Source organism: Mastigoproctus giganteus, chromosome 12, assembly GCF_048544385.1.
Source record: "Mastigoproctus giganteus isolate SK-2022 chromosome 12, ASM4854438v1, whole genome shotgun sequence".
NCBI lineage: Eukaryota > Metazoa > Arthropoda > Arachnida > Uropygi > Thelyphonidae > Mastigoproctus > Mastigoproctus giganteus.
Window position 1 is genome coordinate 42,556,529 of NC_143586.1, and position 21,756 is coordinate 42,578,284.

The 21,756-nt window shown below is 39.7% G+C and overlaps 1 protein-coding gene across 1 annotated transcript; it reads right to left on the minus strand.

Annotated features, from left to right (window-relative positions):
* Nucleotides 1-938: 938 nt before the first annotated feature.
* On the minus strand, nucleotides 939-14,673 carry LOC150076961 (cell adhesion molecule Dscam1-like). Its single transcript, XM_090385744.1, has 10 exons — nucleotides 14,426-14,673; nucleotides 9,201-9,485; nucleotides 6,963-7,082; nucleotides 6,615-6,785; nucleotides 6,309-6,456; nucleotides 6,072-6,220; nucleotides 5,820-5,981; nucleotides 1,865-2,032; nucleotides 1,519-1,589; nucleotides 939-1,327 (listed from the first exon to the last, which is right to left on the minus strand). The coding sequence occupies exons 1-10, from the start codon at nucleotides 14,514-14,516 to the stop codon at nucleotides 1,049-1,051; spliced, it is 1,644 nt and encodes a 547-aa protein (XP_090241870.1). The 5' UTR covers nucleotides 14,517-14,673; the 3' UTR covers nucleotides 939-1,048.
* Nucleotides 14,674-21,756: the final 7,083 nt, after the last annotated feature.

The following is a 21,756-nucleotide window of genomic DNA, read 5'->3' on the forward strand; positions in this document are numbered from 1 at the left end:
TGGTGACTTACACTGTTTATCAGTTCGAATACTGAGAACGTCTGTTGGCCCACTGTCTCCAAACTGGTTTCGTGCTGTGACGTATATTTGATAATGGCTACCAGACAGCAATCCCCCAATAGAATACTTGTGGGATGGTGATATAGACAGGGGAACTTCTTGCCATTGGCTATTTTCCTTGCGTAGATGGATGATGTATTCTATGAAATATATAAAATTTATTTATTTAGCGAGTAAGTTTAAAAAAATTCTATTTTTCAAATAGTTTAATGTTATTCATAAATATATTATTATATTTTATAATTTTTTTTATAAAAATTATTTTTGGGTCAACAGAGGATTTCTTCCTTTTCACACATCGATTTACATCTGCACAAAAAAAAACATCTGTCATATTAGGGCCACCCAAGAAGAACTAACTTCATCATCAGCCATTTTCAATCCACTGCAGGATTAAGGCCGTTTCAGCAACTTTCCAGTTCCTTCTGTTTTGTGCAATGGCCATCCATTTACTGCCCACGAACTCTTGAATTTCATCTGTCCACCTCCGTTGTTGTCTTCGAGGTTTTCTTTTAGCTCCTCTTAGGTACCAGTCTATTGTTTTCTTACCCAGCTGTCATCATGTCTTTGAGCTATGTGTCCTGCCTAAGTTTCATATGCCCATATTAACAGTTCATAAACTGGGTGTGTTGTCTGGTCGATTTCTCTGTTTTCCTGGACCAAAAATCCGAGTTTCCGGGTGGACAAGAACCTTACTGTCCACGCCTGAGACCGACTAACTCAGTGAATTCGAACACGAGCCTTTTCCCATCCGGTGTGGGGAGGATGGTGATTATAATCACTACACGCGCAGACGTTATACCTGGACAGAAGAAAATATTAATCATTATTTATGGGTAGTTACCTGATGGAGGAGATTTCTTTTTCTTCTCTACTTGGATCTTTACCTCTATTGCAGATCGACGGGTCGAAATAACTTCTACCTTCGGTACTGCTGGTGGATCTGAAACAAAAACGAATAGATACAATTGCAACTGTTTGTTTACTGTTAATATTGAGTTCTTGCATTGATTTTCTGCTTACCTCCATAGAGTGTCTTTACCACGAGTTGCTCGGACGGAGGTCCCATACCTACATTGTTGAAAGCCCTAATTTCAATTGTGTAGCTGGTGGATGGATGGAGACCCAGTAGCAGGTACCGATGTTCTGTTTCTATCTTGTCCACATAAAGAGTTCTATATGATAACTGATGACCGGACAAACTGGAAGTCTTATATCCAATATAGAACCCTCTTAAGTCGCCGTTCCATGAGTTTCTTGGTGGCGGCTAAGAAAAGAATCGTTAAGAGGAATTAGTTCTATCATCGAAAATATTCACCATATTGTATATCTAATATGAAATAAATATTCTGAAGTCCATACCAAACATTTATGTTTGATTGTGTTAGGTATATACTTCTCTGAGGCACCCAATGTTCAGTGCATTATATTTAAATATATTTCTGGTACAGCTCTCACCTTCCATGATATGTTTACGAATGTGGCTCCTCTTTCTTCAACTTTCATGTTCTTCGGCGGAACTCCTGGTTCTGTAAGAGTGAATCCACCACAGTAAACGTCATATTTTAATTATTCTCAAAACCATATTTTATTTACAAAAATGGGTAATTAAAATTGTATATCCACACGACTACAAAATATTCAATAATTTGATATTTATTATATTTATTAATAATTATTTATAATACCAGTTCTTTGTTATTGTGTTACCATTAACAAAGAACTGGTATGTGGGATAGATTGGTGTTCTAATTCAGAAATTCATATACTTTATTTCTCAATCTAAGAAATCTTGAACTCACACCTTCCTCATGTGTAGTCACGACAATGGAGGTAGAGGGTGGGCCTTGTCCAACCTCGTTTTCTGCCAATACTTGAAACGCGTACATGGTGTGCGGGCGAAGATCGGATATATGCAAGGAATTCTGGGTGCCAGTTATTTTAACTTTATCATTCTCAGACCTGGAAGATGCTGAAGAAGAATGAAAAAAAATAATGATTTTTTTAAACTGAAGGCAGATAGCACAAAGAAGAATTATTACGTGTGGTTTATCATTATTACAAAAAAAAACTTTTCACTTTTTTTATGTAATTTTTCCTCCCCGTGACAGGTACTGGTACCAAGTGCATGGGATGGTTGGTTGTGTCCGGTTACAATTGTTATTATTTATTGTTACTGTTGGTCTCACTATCCTACAGGTGTCCAAGATCGTGGCTTTCTGGAGTTCTATGTGTTCTCTGAGAGGGGCAAGGTGGCATCGTTGACATATGTCAACTGTTACTCCGAGGTCTTTGACGATGTGTTTTCTGTAGTTCCTGGAACTGATTACCTGGTCTTGGATGGCGAGCATGAATCCTTCAGTCTCGAGGTAGAGCCTTCAGTTCGTGGGCCAAGCGTTGGAAGCCACCTTATCTATGTAGCTTTGATGTAGGTCATTGTACTGTCTGCCTTGGAGTGTCTTCTTCGTCCATCTTTCTGTCTGTGTGAGTGTGGTCCCATTGTTGAGGTTGAGCGTTGTGGGTCGTCTGTCTTTCTTATGGCTTGGTAGATTGGTGCCGTGTTTTCCTGGAAGTAATCCCGCAGGTTCTTAATGAGGTGTCAATCCCCTCCCTCCCTCCTTCTTTACGGACTATGGTCATTCTCTCGATGACCGAATTCGGGTGGAGTTGTCGCCTCTTGGACACTATTATCCTGGTTGATTTCATAGTCTCCTTCAGTTCGGTGTTGATCCAAACTATGATCCTGAAGGAGTACGTTACTACTGGAATTGCGTAAGTGTTTATGGCTGTGACCATATTCCCTCCATTGAGCTTTGATTTTAACAGATTTCTCACTCTCTGATGATATTTCTCAGTGAGTTGGGCCTTGATCTCCTTGTGTTCTAACTGGTGTGGCGCCTGCATCATCCCCAGATATTTGTATGTCTCTCCCTCTGTCATGGCTTCAATCTATTCACCAGACTTCAGCTGGTAGTTTCGTCCGACTGGATATCCTTGATGCAATCTATGGGTCTTGCATTTGTCTAGGCCAAATTGCATCCTGATATCAGTGCTGAACTGTTCGGTGACCTGGAGTAGCTTTTGGAGTTGATTCTCATTTGCCTCATAGAGTTTGAAGCCATCCGTATACATCCAGTGAGAGAGAGGGTGTACTGGTTGCTCCTCTCTTCTTTTTAGGATATACCTGTATTTGCTATTATTGAGCATGGTGGACAGCGGGTTAAGTGCTAGGCAGAACCATAGAGGGCTCAGAGCATCTTGCTGGAAGATTCTCCTTCTGATAGGTATCATTCTGATCGTGATGTTCTCGACATTGATGGCGATTCTTCATTTTGTCATGGTTAATTCTAGGAAGTGTGATATTGTCGGATTGACTTTGTAGATTTTTAGTGTCTCTATCAGCCAGTTATTGGGCACGGAGTCGAAGGCCTTGATGTAGTCGATGTAGGCCGTGTACAGGTTGCGGTGCTTCTTGTAGGCTTGCTCTATAACTGCTGCGTCAATGGTCAGTTGGTGCTTGCATGCTCTGCTCATTTGCTTACATCCATTCTGCTGCTCGGCCATGAAGTTCTGACTCTTCTCCTCCTCCTGTCCGATTTTCTTGTAGAAGAATCTCTGGTTTTCATTAAATATCCTGTTGTCTGTTTTCCTCCGGGCACTCTCCTTGTTACGGCAAAGTCTCTTGCTGAGTGCCAGGAGTTTCTGCTTAAGGGTGTCAAGAGGGCCTGACGTAGCCCAGTGGTCAGGAGCGAGAGTGCATAGCACGCGTTCCTTGAGTGCACCGGGGTTCAAGCCCGTGACTACTAAATACGATAAATATTTGTATTGACGATTTATTGTAAACTCTACTGACTTGGTTGTCGTGCCGGAGTATAAACAGAAAATTTATTTATTTATTATATTATTCGATTCTCTGATTATAGGTCTCGTGTTTGCTGTGGGTGTTGTCTTTCTTGAGAATCGCCTTTTTCAGCTTTTTCCTTCTGTAACTTCGTCGGTACTGGGTCAGTTGGCCTACCTTCACTCTTATCTCTTCTATCTTCTGCTGTAGCCTTTTTTCCCAAGCTGGTGGTTCCTTCTCTTTGCATTTTGTGTTATGTTGATGTCTGGTTTCCTTTCCGTTAATCCTGGTGGCTGCAGTAATAGCGGCACAGTAAATGGCGTCTAGCGTTACTTCGTTGATATTGAGATAATTTGTTATTATTCGCCTATTGATTTGGTCTATGATTTTACAGAGGATTCTATTGGGTTTCTGCTTCGATATGGCTTGGGTATTTATGAGATTCATTCCCTCCAATTCTGCTAGGAATTTATTTCACTCTTCTTCTATTCTGGATATTGCGATTTCATCTGTCTCCACTTCAGCTGCTGCAGGTTGTAGTTCTTATACTTACTGTTCCTCTCCCAATTATGGTTCGGTTGTTCCTGTATTCATTGTAGTATTTTGTAGTTGTTCGCTCACATCCTGCTTGATTTCCAAGATTACAGGACCTATCAGGTTCTTCTCGACGATGGTCCGTCTCTGGCCTGCTATTCGCTGTTTGATGACCGTTGGGAATCATTCCAACCAATTCGTGTGTAGTTTTGTCCTGCACAGTGTCATATCTATCTCTAGTTTTGTTACTTTGTATTATGTTTGCATGATAAACGTATTCATTTCTATGCCTCACTTCATGAGTTGGCTTCTTCTTCCTTTTTTCCTATACTATTAGTATTATTATTGTTGCTCTTATATTATTTCCCCCTGATTGAGGGATTCCACTCCGTGACGGGTACTGCTACCAAGTACACAGGGTGGTTGTAATGTCTGGTGTTATTGTTGATCGAGGAACTCTCTGACTATCCTACAGGTGTTCAGGATTACGACTTTTTGGAATTCCTTGTAGGTGTTCTCTGAGAGACTATTTGCTGCTAGGCTGCTATGAAGGGTCTTTGGCACCATACCGGTGGTTGACATGATGATCGGGATGGTCGTTACTTCTTGCATATATCACATATCCGTGACCTCATGTCTCAGGTTCGTATACTTCCTAATTTTTTTCTCATGGGTTTTCTGGACATTGCTAGTGTTGGGCATCTCTATGTCAATCAGCTAGGTAGCCTTTTCCGTCTTGTAAACAAGGGTTATGTCCGGTCTGTTGTGCGGGATGGTCTTATCCGTTATTATGGAGCAGTCCCAGTACAGCTTATAGGTTGGGGTCTCTTGTACTGCCTGGGATTCGTACTTGTAGAATGGACACTTTCTTTGGTCAACTGGATTTCCTCGGTAGATTCTGATGTATTATCCTGGCTACGTAGTCTTGTCTACGAGCGTACTCAGTCTGGGCGATCACTTTCCATCCCCCTGCGATGTGCTGGACCGTTTCTAAGGCCAAGTGGCATCGTCGACATGTCTCATTTCACATTTCGGGCTCCTTTGCGATGTATTTTCTATAGTTTCTGGTGTATATTAACTGGTCTTGGATGGCCAACATAAATCCTTCAGTCTTATTATTATTCTTATTATTAATTTTTATTATTGTTGATAATAAGATGTATTCTCATACTGTATATAACTTCTTGGTAATGTGGAACAGAAGAGTTTATAAAAATAACACAGAGTTACAACGTTCAAACCAGGAAGTTAAGCTCGTTAAGAAACATTTAAAAAAATAGGAAAAATCATAAACTCGTAAGCACCTGATAAAGATAAGCATACAATATCAATATAATAATTTATTATTATTCCATGTTTAAGATACAGACAACAGGGATCTTACCTGACTTTTCTGCGTAGGTGACAAAGTAAGCAGCAATAGGACTGTTTCCATTATAAGGGTGACTCCAAATAAGTCGAACGCTCCTACTCCACACGTCTGTTGCTGAAAAGTCCTTTGGGGAACCCGGACATTCTGGAAAACTCAGATTAATTACGAATATATCTTTTGAAATAATATGCAAACATTTTAAATATATTAAAACTTGGTTATTTAAATGTATTAAAATTCATTTGAGAAATTTTCACTTCTCACCAATCACGCTGAGTCTAACCATAGTTAGACTACTACCAAAAGTATTTTTTCCAATACACGTGTAGAGGGCGCTGTCATTGCCGTCTGTTCTTTCTATAACCATGGAGGATGTTATACCAACGTCTGTCATCAGATTAACGATTTTAATACTGAAAAGAAAATCGATGAGTCACACTGGATTAGAGAATAAAGTGAAATTAGGTGAATTCAGAATGAACGAGTAAAACACAATCTTACCGCCCATCTGATGATGTTTTTAGTTGATGTTTTCCTCTTTCCCAAAACAACTCAAGAGGACTGTCTCCACTAACATTGCATAAAACCTCCGTTCTTTCTCCTTTTTTAACTATTTTTGCAGGAGTAGATAGCCTTGCTATAGGTGGAACTAGAAAATTAATTAATAAAAGAGTAAATAATTAATGTTTTTTATTAATATTTGTTATTAATTCTATAAATAGATTTAGCGTTAAACAAATGTAATTGTTGAAATAATATTAATATACGCAGATTCATTACAAGATGTCGATAACCAGTGGGACCCACCTTGGACCTCAAGACGCACAGTCTTCTTTAAACCATCTCCCACACCATTCGTTACCTCACAAGAATAAAAGCCTTCGTCTTCTTTTTTGATCTCTGAAATAATTAGCGAACCATCATCCTGTGTCCTCCATCGACTTCCAGATATTGGCTCCATTTGTTGCACACTGAGTCCTGCATTAAATGCCAATAAGGATTCCATATAAGCCGTTAAATAATATTATGAAATATCGTCAATGTCTCTAGGATTTTTGTTAGTAAATTTTTATGGTTTGTTTTAACTTCTAAGACTATATGATCCACTGAATCATCCTTTAATGACTGAGACTCAAATATCCGAATTAAAATTACCTTTCGTCTTTTTCCAGCTGGTCGTTGGCACAGGGTTTCCTACAGCTTCACAATTCAATATTAGTTTCTTTCCTGAAAGGACTGCAATGTCATAGGGCTGCCGGACCCACGTGGGAGGAACTGGAAGTGATTTAAAATCCAAAAATAAAAATTATTAAATTAAACAGATAAAATATACACTCCGTGCTTTGTACTGGTTGACCTCTATTTCTAAAACCAGCAATCATTCTAAATTCCATGAAATTAGCAAATAAAGCATGGACTCCACAAAGTATTGTAGGGAGTGGTGTGGAAGTATACCTATGCATTGATTAATGTGTTCAGTAATCCCGCAAAGGTTTAGACCATCTCTCACTGGAAAAGGACATTCGATGGTCATACCATCGAATGTCCTTTTCCAGTAGATCCCAAACATGTTCAATTGGATGAAAGGTCTGGTAGGTTGGATTACCATGGGAGAAGTTGAATTGATTGCCTGGGTCCTGAAACTATTCAGCAACCTGCTGGACCTTGTGGCATGGCGCGTTGTCATGTGAATAGATACCAGAGTTGTCTGGATACACTGTCATCATGAAAGGTGTACTTGGTCAGAGACAATAGAAAGGTAGGCGTTCCCATCTCACCGAGCGGTTAATTAACGGTAATTAGAGAACCGAGGGCATGCTACAAAAACAATCCCCAAACCTTAACATCACTGCCTCCAGCCTGTCGAACATCAACAGTACACCCAGGTGCCATGGCCTCGTGTTACTTTCTCCAAATGTGGATACGTCCATCCGCGTGACAAAGTTGGAAAGGGGATTCATCAAACCAGGCTGCAGATTTCCACATGTCGATGGTACAGTGTTGGCGCTGATGTGCCCATAAAAAGCGCAGTTTCTTGTGTCTCACAGTGAGCATGGGTACCCATGACGGCCATAGCTTATACAACCTAATGTCCGCGGTGGGGGCATTATAGCCCTAACTTTAGGCGAAACTAAGGAGGGGTATGGGGAGGAGAACCACACGAGGTGTGATTAGGATAACGTCATAGGGCCAGGGTACCCTATAAATTAGGGGCTATAATGTCCACCACCTCCCCGCTCCCAAACCTAAACAAAAACTTTGTATATTTAGGCCCTATCTGGGAAACTCAGGCGATCCCAAGGTTTACTCCACCAGAGGCTCCACGTGCCAATGAACGGGAAACGGGGGTTAGTCGGTGGTGTTCCACAGGTCCCCTGGATGAATAACATAACAACACAACCCATCACTAACACTACACAAACACACCCTAATTCACATTCTCTGGTCGTTGAAGAGTTTGTAAACGACACAGAGTTGGGAAAGACCCCTGGTGCCGCTTGTCAAGTAAAACTAAAAACTAAAAGTCCACATGGATATTGGTCTTGCTGTTCCTAAGTTGTATTAGGGGCTAGCTGGGCCACTGTGCTGCATCTCTGCTGTATTAAGAGACGAGACCTACGATGCTCACCAAGAGCATCGACTACATATGGCCGTCCTATGTGTGACCTTTGTTGGACTTCTGTTGAGCCAGTCACGGAACACGCGTGAAATAACACAACGAGAGCACTTAACCATGTTGGCTATTTTCGAGATACTGGTACGTCTTTCCCGGCAATCATTCCAAATTCGAAGTCGGGAGGATTTCGACGCGCCACGTGTGAGTGAAATTTTATGTTAGCCGTTCCCGAATTTTTGCCTTCACCAGCGTCACTGACCAAGTCCATTCCAACATAAGGAGGTATTGCCAATGTAAAACCAACTCAGTGTATATACCAGTAACCTTCTTACTGTGCATTGAGTCATGAAGATGTGGACAGTATTTATCATTTTCTCCACAATGAATAATGGCAGGCTTAAGACTGGACGACTGGGCTGCTCGGAAAGAATCTATAACAAAGGAACAAAGGAATGTCTCTTATGCGAGGTACTTAGTCAGCAAAAATTATGATGGATCTCAGTAATCCCAAGAATACGGCCGTTCAAGTTTTCCTACCTTATAAATTGTCCCCATGTTATTTGCAATATCATTTCTCCACGTCCTGGTTCTGCCATCTATATCATGAGCTGGACTTGGGGTTCACTGGAGCGATATGTTCATTTCCTTACAAAGGATGCCAGGGTGGTGGGGAGAAGGTGTTCCAATAAATTGTACCCTGAGTGTATTTTATATGGAGCTTTACGTCAGTATATTATTAAAGAAAGCGCAACTTTATCAGCAATAAAGAGACTTACCCATCACTTTAAGCTTCGTTAGGAATTTGTCAGTACCGGCCATGTTAGATACAATGCACGTGTAGTTCCCAGCATGCTCTTCTTTTACTGAAGCTATGGTGAATGAAGAAGTGAAATCGTCCTGCCTACGCACTGAGACATCCGAAGTTTCTACGAGAGGTTGGCCGTTTTTCACCCAGTGGAAAGTAGCTGGGAGGTCTCCTTCGCTGATGCCACAGAACACTTGGTATCGTTGACTCCGTTGAAGACTTACCTCTGGAGGCATCGGGACTAGTTTTGGTGGCACTGGCGATGAAAATGAAGTATCAATGAAATGGTTGAAATTTATGAGCCCACATCTGATTTCTTGAACAAATTGAATTTTAATATGGTTCTTAAAAAGTATGCTTATTTTATTCCACAAGAAGTTTACTGCTGCATTATTTTTTCTAAGGTGAAGAAACAAGGCATTGGTTTTAATACCGTGAGGTTAATTGTGGTTTATTTCAATTTTTTAATGTTTCAAAATGAAAATATAACATGAAGCATCCTGTACAATACATTCATGGATCATACTTTCAGGATTGATTCAGGATTTGAAACAATGAAAAAGTTATATTTGTGAAATCGCATTATTTTCGAGTTACAGTCTATTTTATGTTCCAACAATTTCCACCCTACCCAAATGGCCACATTGTGTTTAATGCAAATTTTAACATGCCTAACGCGTTTAAAAAATTCCAGTTTGTGTTCAGATTGCTGGAATCCTTGTTCTATAAGTTGGCGAAATACAGGGTCATGTAAATGATTAATTTTAGATGACCGCTCAGGTAAAACTTGAGTGAAAACAGATCCGGGATATGAGCAGGACACATAGGATATCCTCCACACTATCCATTGGTCACAGAAATGCTCATTTAAATAGTCTGCCTAATTGACCAAAATGACGTAGAACGCCGTCACATATACAACTGATGACATCGCACACCAAGAGGAACATCATCAGTAAATCGCTTGAACTATTCCTGGGGGAATAGGATTCTCCGGTTAATCTTCAAGGCAAAAAAAGGATCGATTAAGCAGTTGGCAAAAATTCCTGGCCATATATTAAAAAATTGTGAAAGTGTTATGAGTTTTCTATGAAGTATTGTGTTGGGTTCTGGATTTTGGCCGTAGGGCCCCTGATGGGACCCCATGTTGCCCGCACACACCGCTAAGAGAGGTAGCCAGGCTGCCCATAATTCTCTGGCTGGTCTCTGCCAGTGTCGCTTGAGCTTTCTGGACAGAGACCAAGTAAAAAAAAATTAAGTTAGAGTGCGGGGAAATAGAACTCAAGTGGGGAGGATAAAGCTAGAAGTATTGGGGATGCAGAGGGAAGGCATCTCCAAGGGAGGATGAGATGGCTCCATCAGGCGAATGGGGCATGGGTTAAGAATTGAAAGTACACTGGGTAAGGGGACTCAGTGCTGATGGTCTTGAGGCCAATGAACCTATGTCACGACAAGTCTTCGCCTGCAATTTCCAGTTGGTTAAATTTGTCCAAGTCCAGTAGTCATCAATGTTAAAGTTGGGTAGTTCAGTCTTAGTCAATAGTTGGGTAATTCTGTTGGCTATATTTATGTTGTATGTTGGCAAGGCTGAAGCAATTAGTGATTAGATATCACTGTTCATCCCAGGAAGGGGCATTCATAGCTGGGAGGCCAGTAGGTCTTGAGTTTGTGGTTATTGGCGATTATGGATGCTTCTTAAGTCAGAGTATAGTGGCATAGTGTTTTGGGTTAGGGCTCCACGGGTCGTTTCCCACAACTGCGCCATCATTTTTCGAGTGAATTAAATAGAACTCTGTAAATGCCAGAAGTGGGTGTAATAAAGTAAAGTGTAAAGTGTGTTCGTGTTAAAAGGGCACCAGGGGTTTCCCCCATTTCCGCAGTGGGTGTAGTGTATAGTGTGTTTAGGGTCTAACGGCACCAGGGGTTTCCCCCATCTCCGCTAGCATACATTGTCGTGTGATACAGAACACTGTAGAGGCCTGAGATTTAAAAGTGTATGGATATTGTAGAGTGTTGTGTTGTGTACCGTTGTTCATCTGACCTTTTAGCCGTTGTGCCCCTACTGGGCCCACCGTTTGCCACACTATGCCCCTGGGAGGCAGATCAGGCACCAGTATTAGATATTTACTCTAGTAGGTCCTGCCACCTATTTACCCCTGAGATTTCAGTGGCTAAGACGTAAAAAAAAGCGCACTGGGATTGGGTTTGGCCAAAAGGAATATAGAGATTAAAACGATGGGTGTTGGGCTCGGTAAATTTTTGACATGTGTCTGACGCTAGTAGTGAAGACAGAGAGAGAGAGAGGGGAGACTGAAGGCTGGGGGGGAAAAACAGAAGTATGGGGAATAGAGAAGACAACCCCGGGAGTCAATGGGGCATGCCCATTCCCCACCAGAATGAAAAGAAGGGGTGGTAGGAGGAGGAGACAGACAGGGAACTGTCTACTCTCCCACCGAGGGATAGGGAGTTAAAGTGAATCGGGTAAGAGCACCCGATTCAGACCGCCAGGTGGCATTGGCAGCGGACTGAAGGTCCTTTTCCTGAGGTGTCACAGATCCTGGAATAGGTGCCATCCAGGAAAATTGGTGGACGGACTAAATAAGGTAGGTCCTAATTCAGGTAGGTTCTGTGGTGGTGGTGGGAGAGACCTACGCCTTCCGAAGAGGTCTTAGGCAAATTTGGAAAATGCAATATAGATGTCCTCTGATTCCAGGAGATATTGTTCCCAGAGTCTCGGGATGAATTGAATTTTTGATTTCGGAATGCACTGAAGATCCTCATATAATGGGCACTAGTACATCAGATGCTCCCATGATTCAAGTTGGCCACAGGAACAGAACGGGTTGTCGGTGAGACCCAGGGCGATAAGTTTTCCTCTGATGGTCCCGTGTTCAGTCAGCAGATAGGTTGTCAGGAGACCTGGAGAGAACCAGGTTGGTGACTTCGGGTAGGTTGTCCGGATGTCTGGAATGAATTTTTTGGTTACGGCTGCTTTATCTGTGGCTGTCCATCGTTGTTACCAGGTCTGTTGAAGAAAGGTAGCAAGTCGTCGCTTCTCCATAGAGTGGTTGTGGGTGTAGTGTGTTGTTTATTATTATTATTAGCTATATGGTGCAAGGAAGCCTGAGGCTTATACTGCACCAGTCAAAAAACAATTTGAGTACCCTGAGAGAGAGAGAGAGAGAGAGAGAGAGAGAGAGAGAGAGAGAGAGAGAGAGAGAACCACCAAAATGAGAAGAATGATGATATCCAGCTCAGGACCCTGGATGTGCCAAGCCCATACTCACCAAATGTGAGTAGTGTTGGGTTCTGTTGTATTTCTGGCTTTTTGTCGCAGGGCCCCCCTAACGAGACTCTATATTTCTCACCACCACTACTAGGAGATAAGCCAGGCAGTCCATAGTTCTCTGCTGGTCTCTAACAGGGTCGCTTGAGCTCAGAATGTGGGGTAGAGAACAAGGGTGGACGAAGATGAAGGGGTCTTCCGGTGATTTAAGGCGAAGTTGGTTATTATAGAATTAAAGTCAGTTACAGGGGCAGGTGTCCCCGTGTGTACGTTTCAACCTTCATTTGAAGAGTACACATTAATAAAGGTCACATTTGGAATTTTCCTTTAATTCTAAGGATGCAAGCAAATTCGTGTCTGTATTTCGTGTCTGTAAAGTTCGTGCATTCTGTGGCAAGTTTATCTGCTAGGAGGATGATGGAAAAAAACAAAGTTTCAGATTTCAAAACCATTTAAGCTTCCTCCCAGTCCTACTCATATAAAAGCTCGTTCTTCCCATTCCTAAGAGAAATTTCTCAAATACGAAATTTTTCCATACAACTCTTGAGGCTTTTGGGAAAAATAAGGCTTCTAATTGTCGCGTTTCTTTATCAAATTAATACGTGCTGTTATTAGATTTAATCTATACTCAGACTTATTTCTTATGTAAATTAGTTGGGTGCTTCAAAGATCAAAATTAACATTTTGATAAGTTACTGAATTTTAAACCACAATTTAAAACATTAGGATTACAGCCAGAATAAAGTGTTCTAAATCTTTTTAAACTTTACATTTATTTTCACAAAATAATTTAGTTTATGTTCAAAGAATACCACTAATGTCACTTTTAAGTTGACAACCCATTTTCTGAAACAGCAAGTTACATACGGCGTATAGCATACGTTTCAAATAGTGTGCTTAACCTTTCCTCAGTGTCAGAAGCAATAGGAAAGAAAAATAAGAAATCTGGAAAGACATGGGCATGATTAAATGGAATGGTAACATCTTAAAAGTTATTAATCTTGGTTATTATAGAATGAAGTCTTTTCTTTGGTCAAAACACTTTCTCGATTCCAGTAATACAGATATCAATTGCTTCGAGCAAAGTTCCAGGGACACTCTCTTGGTAAATCAAGATTGTTTCTTTATCAAATACCGAAATAAATCAATAGACTATTAATATAAACTTTAAATCAAGTAATTAGTTGTTGAGACAATCACCCAACCTTTGTGGAGTTGGTGATCTTAGAAGGGTAAATTTAAACAAGGGTTGGATAACTGCCTCATTTTTTAAAATTTCTTTTCAAGTCTATCTACGATAAGACTATTTCTTTATCCACCTATTTCATTCTGTACTCTAAATCTAAAATTGTACAGCGATATTGATAATTTGATGTCAGTTGTACCTCAGTCCCATGGAAATTTCTGAAAGCACATACCATTCGATGAAAATTTTTAGTGAAATAATCGATTCTTGATTTTATTTATTAGATTAATTTAGATTAAAATATTTGCAGACACAGGAACCATGAATTGAATATAAATAAACTGAAATATATAAAACAATTTTCCTATTCTTAAAATTAAAACTTCTTTAAAAGAGAGTATAAACATGATAAAATCGTGGTCATATATATTTCAATATTATATTAAAATATCATTTCCAACTGTTATGATTATGGTTCTATGTTGTTTGAAATAATTTAACTATTTTAAGAAAATGATATTCAAATCTAAAAATCTGTAACGCTTATTAATTAAAAACGCAATAAGAGGACCAACGCAACCAGACATCGTGAGTTCCTAGAATACTCCAGCAAAGACTAATCCTCTTGGTTCTCGTTGTTTTAGCCAATAGCACGCTCTGACTAGACCTGAGGTGTCATGGCGTCATCAAAATATAGTTGTAGTGCTCTAATAATCCAACTTACCTTGAGTGTTTCCAATCATGCATAAGTACAGCATTGATACGGTGAACAGGAGTTCTGTTCTCTGAAGGTGGTACATCCACCCAATGATCATGGTTATTTAGGTTACCTATGGATAACTCCCACAGTATCACAACATGGAGGGTTTCCTGCATGGCTCCAAATTTATGCGGTGAAGGCGAACATCAACCGTTAAACACTGGACCAACTCCAACGCCATTTTTCAATACATTTCAATAGAAGAACGAATGCTGAAGAAGAAACACCTTTTTAAATCCAATAAACTTACATTTTTACCTCTTTCCACATATATGTATCGTATAAAATTAATAAAATTACATGTTATAAGAACACAACGTTGTAATTTCTTCCTTCGTCATCGCAAAACAACTATGGCTGAAGAGTTAATTCCTCAACTGGACGTTTGGTGGCGCTGGTCGTGAGCACTTAGAAATTATATAATATCAAAACAGAGACCACGTTTTAGAAATCAGTTAATTTTCTGTATCACAGCAGTAAAATTACGATGTTTAACTGAAATTCAATTATAAGTTTATTTAATTGTACTCTGTACAGAATAAAATTTAGATCTTTCCACAGTTTTATGAAATGAATCTCAGTTGTGGTAGTTTTGTTATGATCACATTCCAACATCAAGACGAAACTTGCATGTTTAAAATTTAAATATACTTATTTTAGAGAAAAAGTAATATTTGTATCCAGGAGCATCAGTATTTGATTCTAAAAACAATGGCGTTTGAAGAAACAAATCCGGATTGAACCTCAACGTGGTAGATTTCGTTGTACTCTGTCTTATACACACAACTATAATTAAATGTAGTACAATCATTTCTTAATATGAGAGTCAACTTAAGGGCTTGATGCAATGAGTATATTCGGTTTGATTTTTGGTCCCTTTAATATAGCAGAGCTTTGGTCTAAGTGAATTTTGGATGTGATGAGAACATGGATGAAAAGAACTGTAACCAGGCCACTGGGGGTCTTTCAGATTACATTTGACCAATGTTTAAAAACCGCTCTCATCTTCTTTTTTTGCCCCTAGGATCCATTACTCTATTTTCCTATTCTTATCAATTAGAACATTTGAAAAGTTTCATATAATATGATTATAGTTCTTACGACGTGGTCCTCATCTTTCTTATTGACCAAAATGGCATTCCAAAGAAATTTAACTTTTTCAAAGTCTTCGAAGATATTGCGTAACTTGCTTTCACAGATTCACTAATGTTTTTTTATCATCTTGCCCGTGTCCATCCAATTCTTAAAGCAGAACAAATCTCTACCATTTTACTATTGCCTGGGTATAAAATCCCACATTCTCGGATATAACATTTCAATAACACTGAAATATCACATAGTTTTTTTTGGTAATATCAGAACATACATCTGAAAAGAAAGAACACGAATATACGGGAGTTATTCTCTGTAAGAATAACTCCCGTAAAATGTGCTGTAAGAATCATATTATAAATTAATAAAATGATTTTCATTTTTCAAGAAATGAATTATTAGTGTTGAAATTGCTTTCGACATCATTTTCCTTGGCTTCAGAAAAGATTTTGATCCGGTTCCACGTGAAAGGCAATTATGTTTTTATCTTAGCATCTTGAATTTTAGTACAAGCGAATTGAAATTATTAGTAAGATCCTTCTAAGGATCAGAGGTTATTAGTAAGATCCTTCTAAGGATCAGAGGTTGGCTAAAAGATAAGAAAAGACGGTCAAGAGCAGTAAAAGAGTGGAACTGAATAGCAAGCATAGTCCCTCCTGTTTTTAATCGTCATTAGTTACAATGAATAAGGGAATACAGCGGAAACTGTCAAATATTGCCGATGATTTGAAGGCAAGAAGGATGGTTCACCACAGAACCATTAAGACTACCATGTTGATAGTCTTAATGGTAGTATAGTTGTTATAAATACCCTCTTTCCACACCGGATGGCAAAGTCCTGAGTTGAACCACGTCGAGGACGGAAGGAATTTTTATGGGCTTTTATCACACCATAACTGAGTGAGCTAGTCTTTGAGGAAAGATTTTTTTCTAGCAAACCGACCGAAGGATACGCCCAATTACAGACAAAATGCTGACGCTTGTTCTTAAAACACATTTAACATAACATAAGTCATGCTACTTCAAAATAAGTTGGATTGGTTGCAGATATGGATATCGCCAGTATGAATTTCGTCAATGTCGATCCACTGGTGATATTCTGGCTTATGTTACCCATTTATGAACAAATTCAATAGAAAAGTTTGGTGAAACTCAAACAGTTGCTCTTGACATTTCAAAGGCTTTTGATAGTGTTTGGAAGCTTATTCTAAATAAGCTTCAATCTTATGGTTTGCTGACTATTTTTTTTCTAACTGGGTATCCAGTTTTTTCTCTAACCGCTCACTGCGGGTGATGGCAGATCTCGCTATATTCTAACTTCTTCACTAATGCTAGTGTTCCCCAGGCTAAGTTTTTTCTGCCACTCTTTTTTCTTGTATATTAATGACCTTCTTCTATTGACCAGAAATCCTATTAATAGTTTTGCTGATGATAGCACATTGCATTCTACAAGGCGCCTCCTTAGCCAGGTGGGAAGGAGCAGCAGTGCGTAGCACACGCTTCTTGATTAGACCGGGGTTCGAGCCCGTCACCACCAAATACGGAGGATGCGGAAAGGTCAGGGAATGACCACCGCATATCCTCGGAGCAATATGGCCTTAGTTGCTAATGCTCCTAAAAACCAAATAACAAACAAACAAGCATTCTACATTACAGTTTGAGAAACCTTGACCTGCTCAAACACTTTCTAGTCGAATAATCGCTACCAATTCCTTAAATGCTGATCTCCGGGTAATCATAGAGTGGGCAAATATAACTCAATCGATTTCAACCCTTCTAAAACTCAGTCTTTTCTTATATCTCGCAAAAATGATTCTTCTGCTCCTATCATTATCTCCGATGACACTGATTTCTAGGCAAGATCATATATCTCTATTCGGGATTACCCTTACTTCTAATCTTTGCTGGCATAAGCACATTGCAAACATTGCTTCCTCTACATCTAAAAAACTTGGTTTTCTCTTTCGCTCTCGGCGTTACTTTCTTCCAAACAGCTGCTCACTTTGTACAAATCGCAAATCTGCGATTTGTACCATGGAATATTGTTCCCATATCTGGGCCAAAACTAAAAAACAAACTATTATTTTTAGGCCACCCGAATAATTAAATTCATCTGCCGTGCTGTCTTATGTCTGTTAAATTTTGTGTTCTCTGATCGATCTGTCTGTCTGTCTTGCTGAACGAAAAAACCCCAGTTTCTGAGGGAAAAACCTTACTATCAACGCCTGAGACCGACTAACTCAGCCACGGAGTGAAAAAAGTCCATTAAAGCTCCTCGCATCATCGACGGGATTCGAACCCGGGCCTAATCCACGCGGTGTGCTGAGGACGGTGTCGATACCACTGTGCTACCGCGCAGACTCCACATCAGGGGCAGTGCCCACAGACCCTCTCTCAGACTACCAGATTCCATTCAAAAGAGGGCAGTTAGGTTAATTAATGACTCATCTCTAACAAACTCGCTCCATTCTCTGTCTCATAGTCGTTCTGTTTCTGCTGCATGCCTCTTCTACAGATACTTCCATGGACACTGTTCTTCTGAATTGGCTTCTCTAATTCCCGCTCTCTCTTTCAAAACAGTCCGAACACGTGCCGCCACCAGCCAAGATCCATTTACTGTCCAACTTCAAACTCACAGAACCAACTTTTCGTCTTCCTCGTTTATTCATTCAACTGCCGTTTTCTGGAACAACCTTCCTTCATACGTATTTCCTGAAAATTACAATCTACAGAAGTTCAAGTCCAATGTCAACAAATATCTTCTTTCATCTTTCATGCACGGAGAGGTATTATTGTACTAAGTACAATAGATTCTAATACCTCTCGTGCTTGGGATTTTTATAAAAAAAAAAGATATGATTTAAAAATGAAAAATCCAAGACTACTTACAAGTTAGGGGGAGAAGAGCTAAAAGTGGTTGAGGGCGAAAACACTTAAGGGTTATGTTATAAACACACCTGAAATTTTTATATGCAGGGCAAACAAGCAGGTATAAAAACGCCTAGCACCATTTCTATGATTTGTAAAACCTTTTCAAGTAGGAAGAATGATGTCATTGTCCTTCTGTAGGAGATCATGGTGAGATCGCATTTGGAAGGTTGTGTTCAGGCATCGTTTGAACTTAAAAGGCAAAGCTTTTGTGTAGAAAGGATTGAAAGGTGGGCGAACAGATTGGTGAGGGACGAAAATATAAAATCTTAGTGGGTAACAGATGACTCAATCTCATGAAATTTACCATCAGGCAGCATGTCGAATTTAATTAGAACACCTGCTCAAGTTGGTCAAGGAGACCAACTTGAGCAGGTGTTCATTAATATTGGTCAGAGAGTTGGTCAGCTTAATGTTGATCAGAGAGTTTACTTAAGTTCAAAGCGAAACTGAAATGATCACTTTATTATGAAGGAGAAAGTATAAAAGACTAAATTTTTAAAGGTAGATAGGGATGCAGTTGCAGTCTAATTTCAGTGATAGGGAAAAATAACGGGGGCAATAACGAAGGGTGAAAGACAGGGCCATTTAAATTAAAATATAATTCTGAAGGAAAGTCGCCATAGTTTTGTCAAGGGAATATCATTCTTAGCCAACCTGGTTAGCTATTTTGAGAGTGTCATTCATGAACTGGATGTAGGAACAAATTTAGACAGTGTTTATTTGGAATTTATAAAAACTTTGACTCAGTCCTTTCCTTCCCGAGAGGTTACCGGATAAGCTAGAACATGTTGGGATCACAGATGAGATCCATAGATGGATCGTATGGTGGCTGTAGAGCAGGAGGCGGAGGGTTGGAATTAATGGGCACTATTCAAATTGGTCTAACGTAAAAAGCGGAGGTCCCTAAAGGATTGGTACCGAGACCGCTGTCTCTTTCTGATATTCTTAAATGACATTAACGAAGGGACTGGAGGTGTGTTTTAATGCAAAAAAATATAAGGATTTGCATTTTGGGAACAGCAACTCCAAAATAACTTGTACCCTTCGTGGAGCTGAATTAAAAAAAAAAAGTAGATGAAGAAAGAAATTTAAGTTATGACACCTCAAGGCATGAAGTTTGTTGTGCAGTGCGGACAGGTGGAAAGGAGGACCCATGGTGTCTAATCGTTGATTTATCGAAGGTTTTCTTGTAGAGATAGGAAGATCACAATCCCTCCACACAAGGCTTGTAAGACCATAATTGCAATTCTAGGTCCAAGTATGGAGATGTGACTGGTGAGATCCGCAAAAGGGTACTGTATGAGGAAAGGTTTCGATTACAGAACTATAAGCGCCAAAATTTAAATTACGGAGAGAAATATTTAGACTGGATTGTAGAAAGTTTTCGTTTAGCTAACGAGTTGTTAATTGAAGGAATAAGTTGCCTCCATGGTCAGTTGAGGGGGCAAATAAATACTCCCATCTGTTGATCAGCTAGTCAGTTTGAGTAACATGTTCCCAGCACTTGTCAGTGACATGAATTAACCGTCCAAGGATATGTGAAGATATAGAAAGATGATTTTCGAAGACTCTTACGCTAATCTACAGTTATGAAACAAACCTTTGCTTAATGGACTTATGAATGGTCAAGATTTGTATGTTTTGTGCACATTTGGAAAATATATTTATTGGTGTCCGATTATTCACTTACGCTTGTATACAATTTTGTATAATTTCCCTAGCATTTTAATGCTGTGCCGAATGCAATTAAAGTCTTTGTGTTCTACAAATAATTCTTCAATTGCAAAGTCATTGAAAATGAAAGTATCTTCGCAATGATATTCATTCACAGCGAGGTCTGTGAAAAGCGTGTTCGACTTCACCTTCCACAATCTTATTTTCACGTCTGATCCGAGTAAAACATTCATTTTCTTTGAGACGTCATGTCGCTGGCCTGTTTCGCATGAACGAACCAGGGCAGCGACATGAAGAAATCTATTTTATACCAAATTCCACGAAGGTTATCTAATCACGTATCTTGTGGTTAGAGTGCAATGTTCCGGGTAATTCACTATGATATGCTTGAATGATAAGTGGATGAAGGCCATGTGAACACGTGGTCACTAACGCTATCACCACACAAATGAAATTTTTAGAAGCATTTTTATATTTCGAAATTATGAAGGAAAAGATCGTTTTAGCAATTAAATTTAGGTTAGAGAATTAATGGACTTTTTGGAAACAGGTTAAATTAACACTTTCTCCAACTGAATTGAGATTAACTAAATAAATTTCACCATCACAATAATTAAATAGTGCATTTTCTTACAGCAAAATTAAGAACGTCCCTTGAATTTCTATTCAAACAGTACTAAAATCAGAAAAAGGTACAATATATACACCGAGTGGCCACTTATTGGACACACCTACCCTTTTCATGAAATTGAGCGTTCCTTCAGTAAAACCATTGCGAATTCAAACCTGGGTAGTCCTTCAGGCTATAACAGACATTCTCTGGGCTATGACAAGCTGGACTACATACCTGGGAGTCTAAAACGTTCATGGAACTGATATTCAGGTGACACTTGAATCAAGTGGACTGAATTTTGAAGCAGTCCGGTCGTTCTGTGACAACCAAATCCTCTGCTTGCAATCTTCACGGTGGTTGGACTGATAGTGACCCTGAGTCTAACCTCGTGGCAAGCTGTCCCGAAGTATGGCACCTAGTATACTGGAGGTGACTAACCAAGTGAGAACCAGGGGTCGAGGTGTCACGTCCATCCAACATAAAGGAATTCCGCCCCTCTGCGTTACAAGACAATACTAGGTGGTAGATGACTCTCATCAACCGGTACATTATCACTACTTTGCTTATTGGAGGCTCGTAGTGGTGGAATCCATGTTTAGTCTCCAACGCAAGGTCCGGCAACGCCCCATTTCTTTCATCGTGTAATTTGGTTGTTGCCGTCTGAGGTTATGATGGGTATCATGGTGAGATCCAATCTTCCATACATTTCAAGGGTATAGCTCTAAAACGGTATTCGCAGGCCGGCAGCTATATAGCTCACCGGACCAAATCTATTGGTAACTCTAGGAGGCATCCTGATCAGCCGATGTATAATTTCGCTGCTTCTACTCTTCTAGATAGTGACTGGAGGGAGTTCAAGTAGTCTGTATGCGGACGGCATTGTTGAAACTCTGTTATGTCAAGGAGCTGGGTATGTCCTTGCCGTGTGTACACTATGTCCAAAAATTTCATTACTTCATACAATATGTCCCTTCCACCTTTTTTA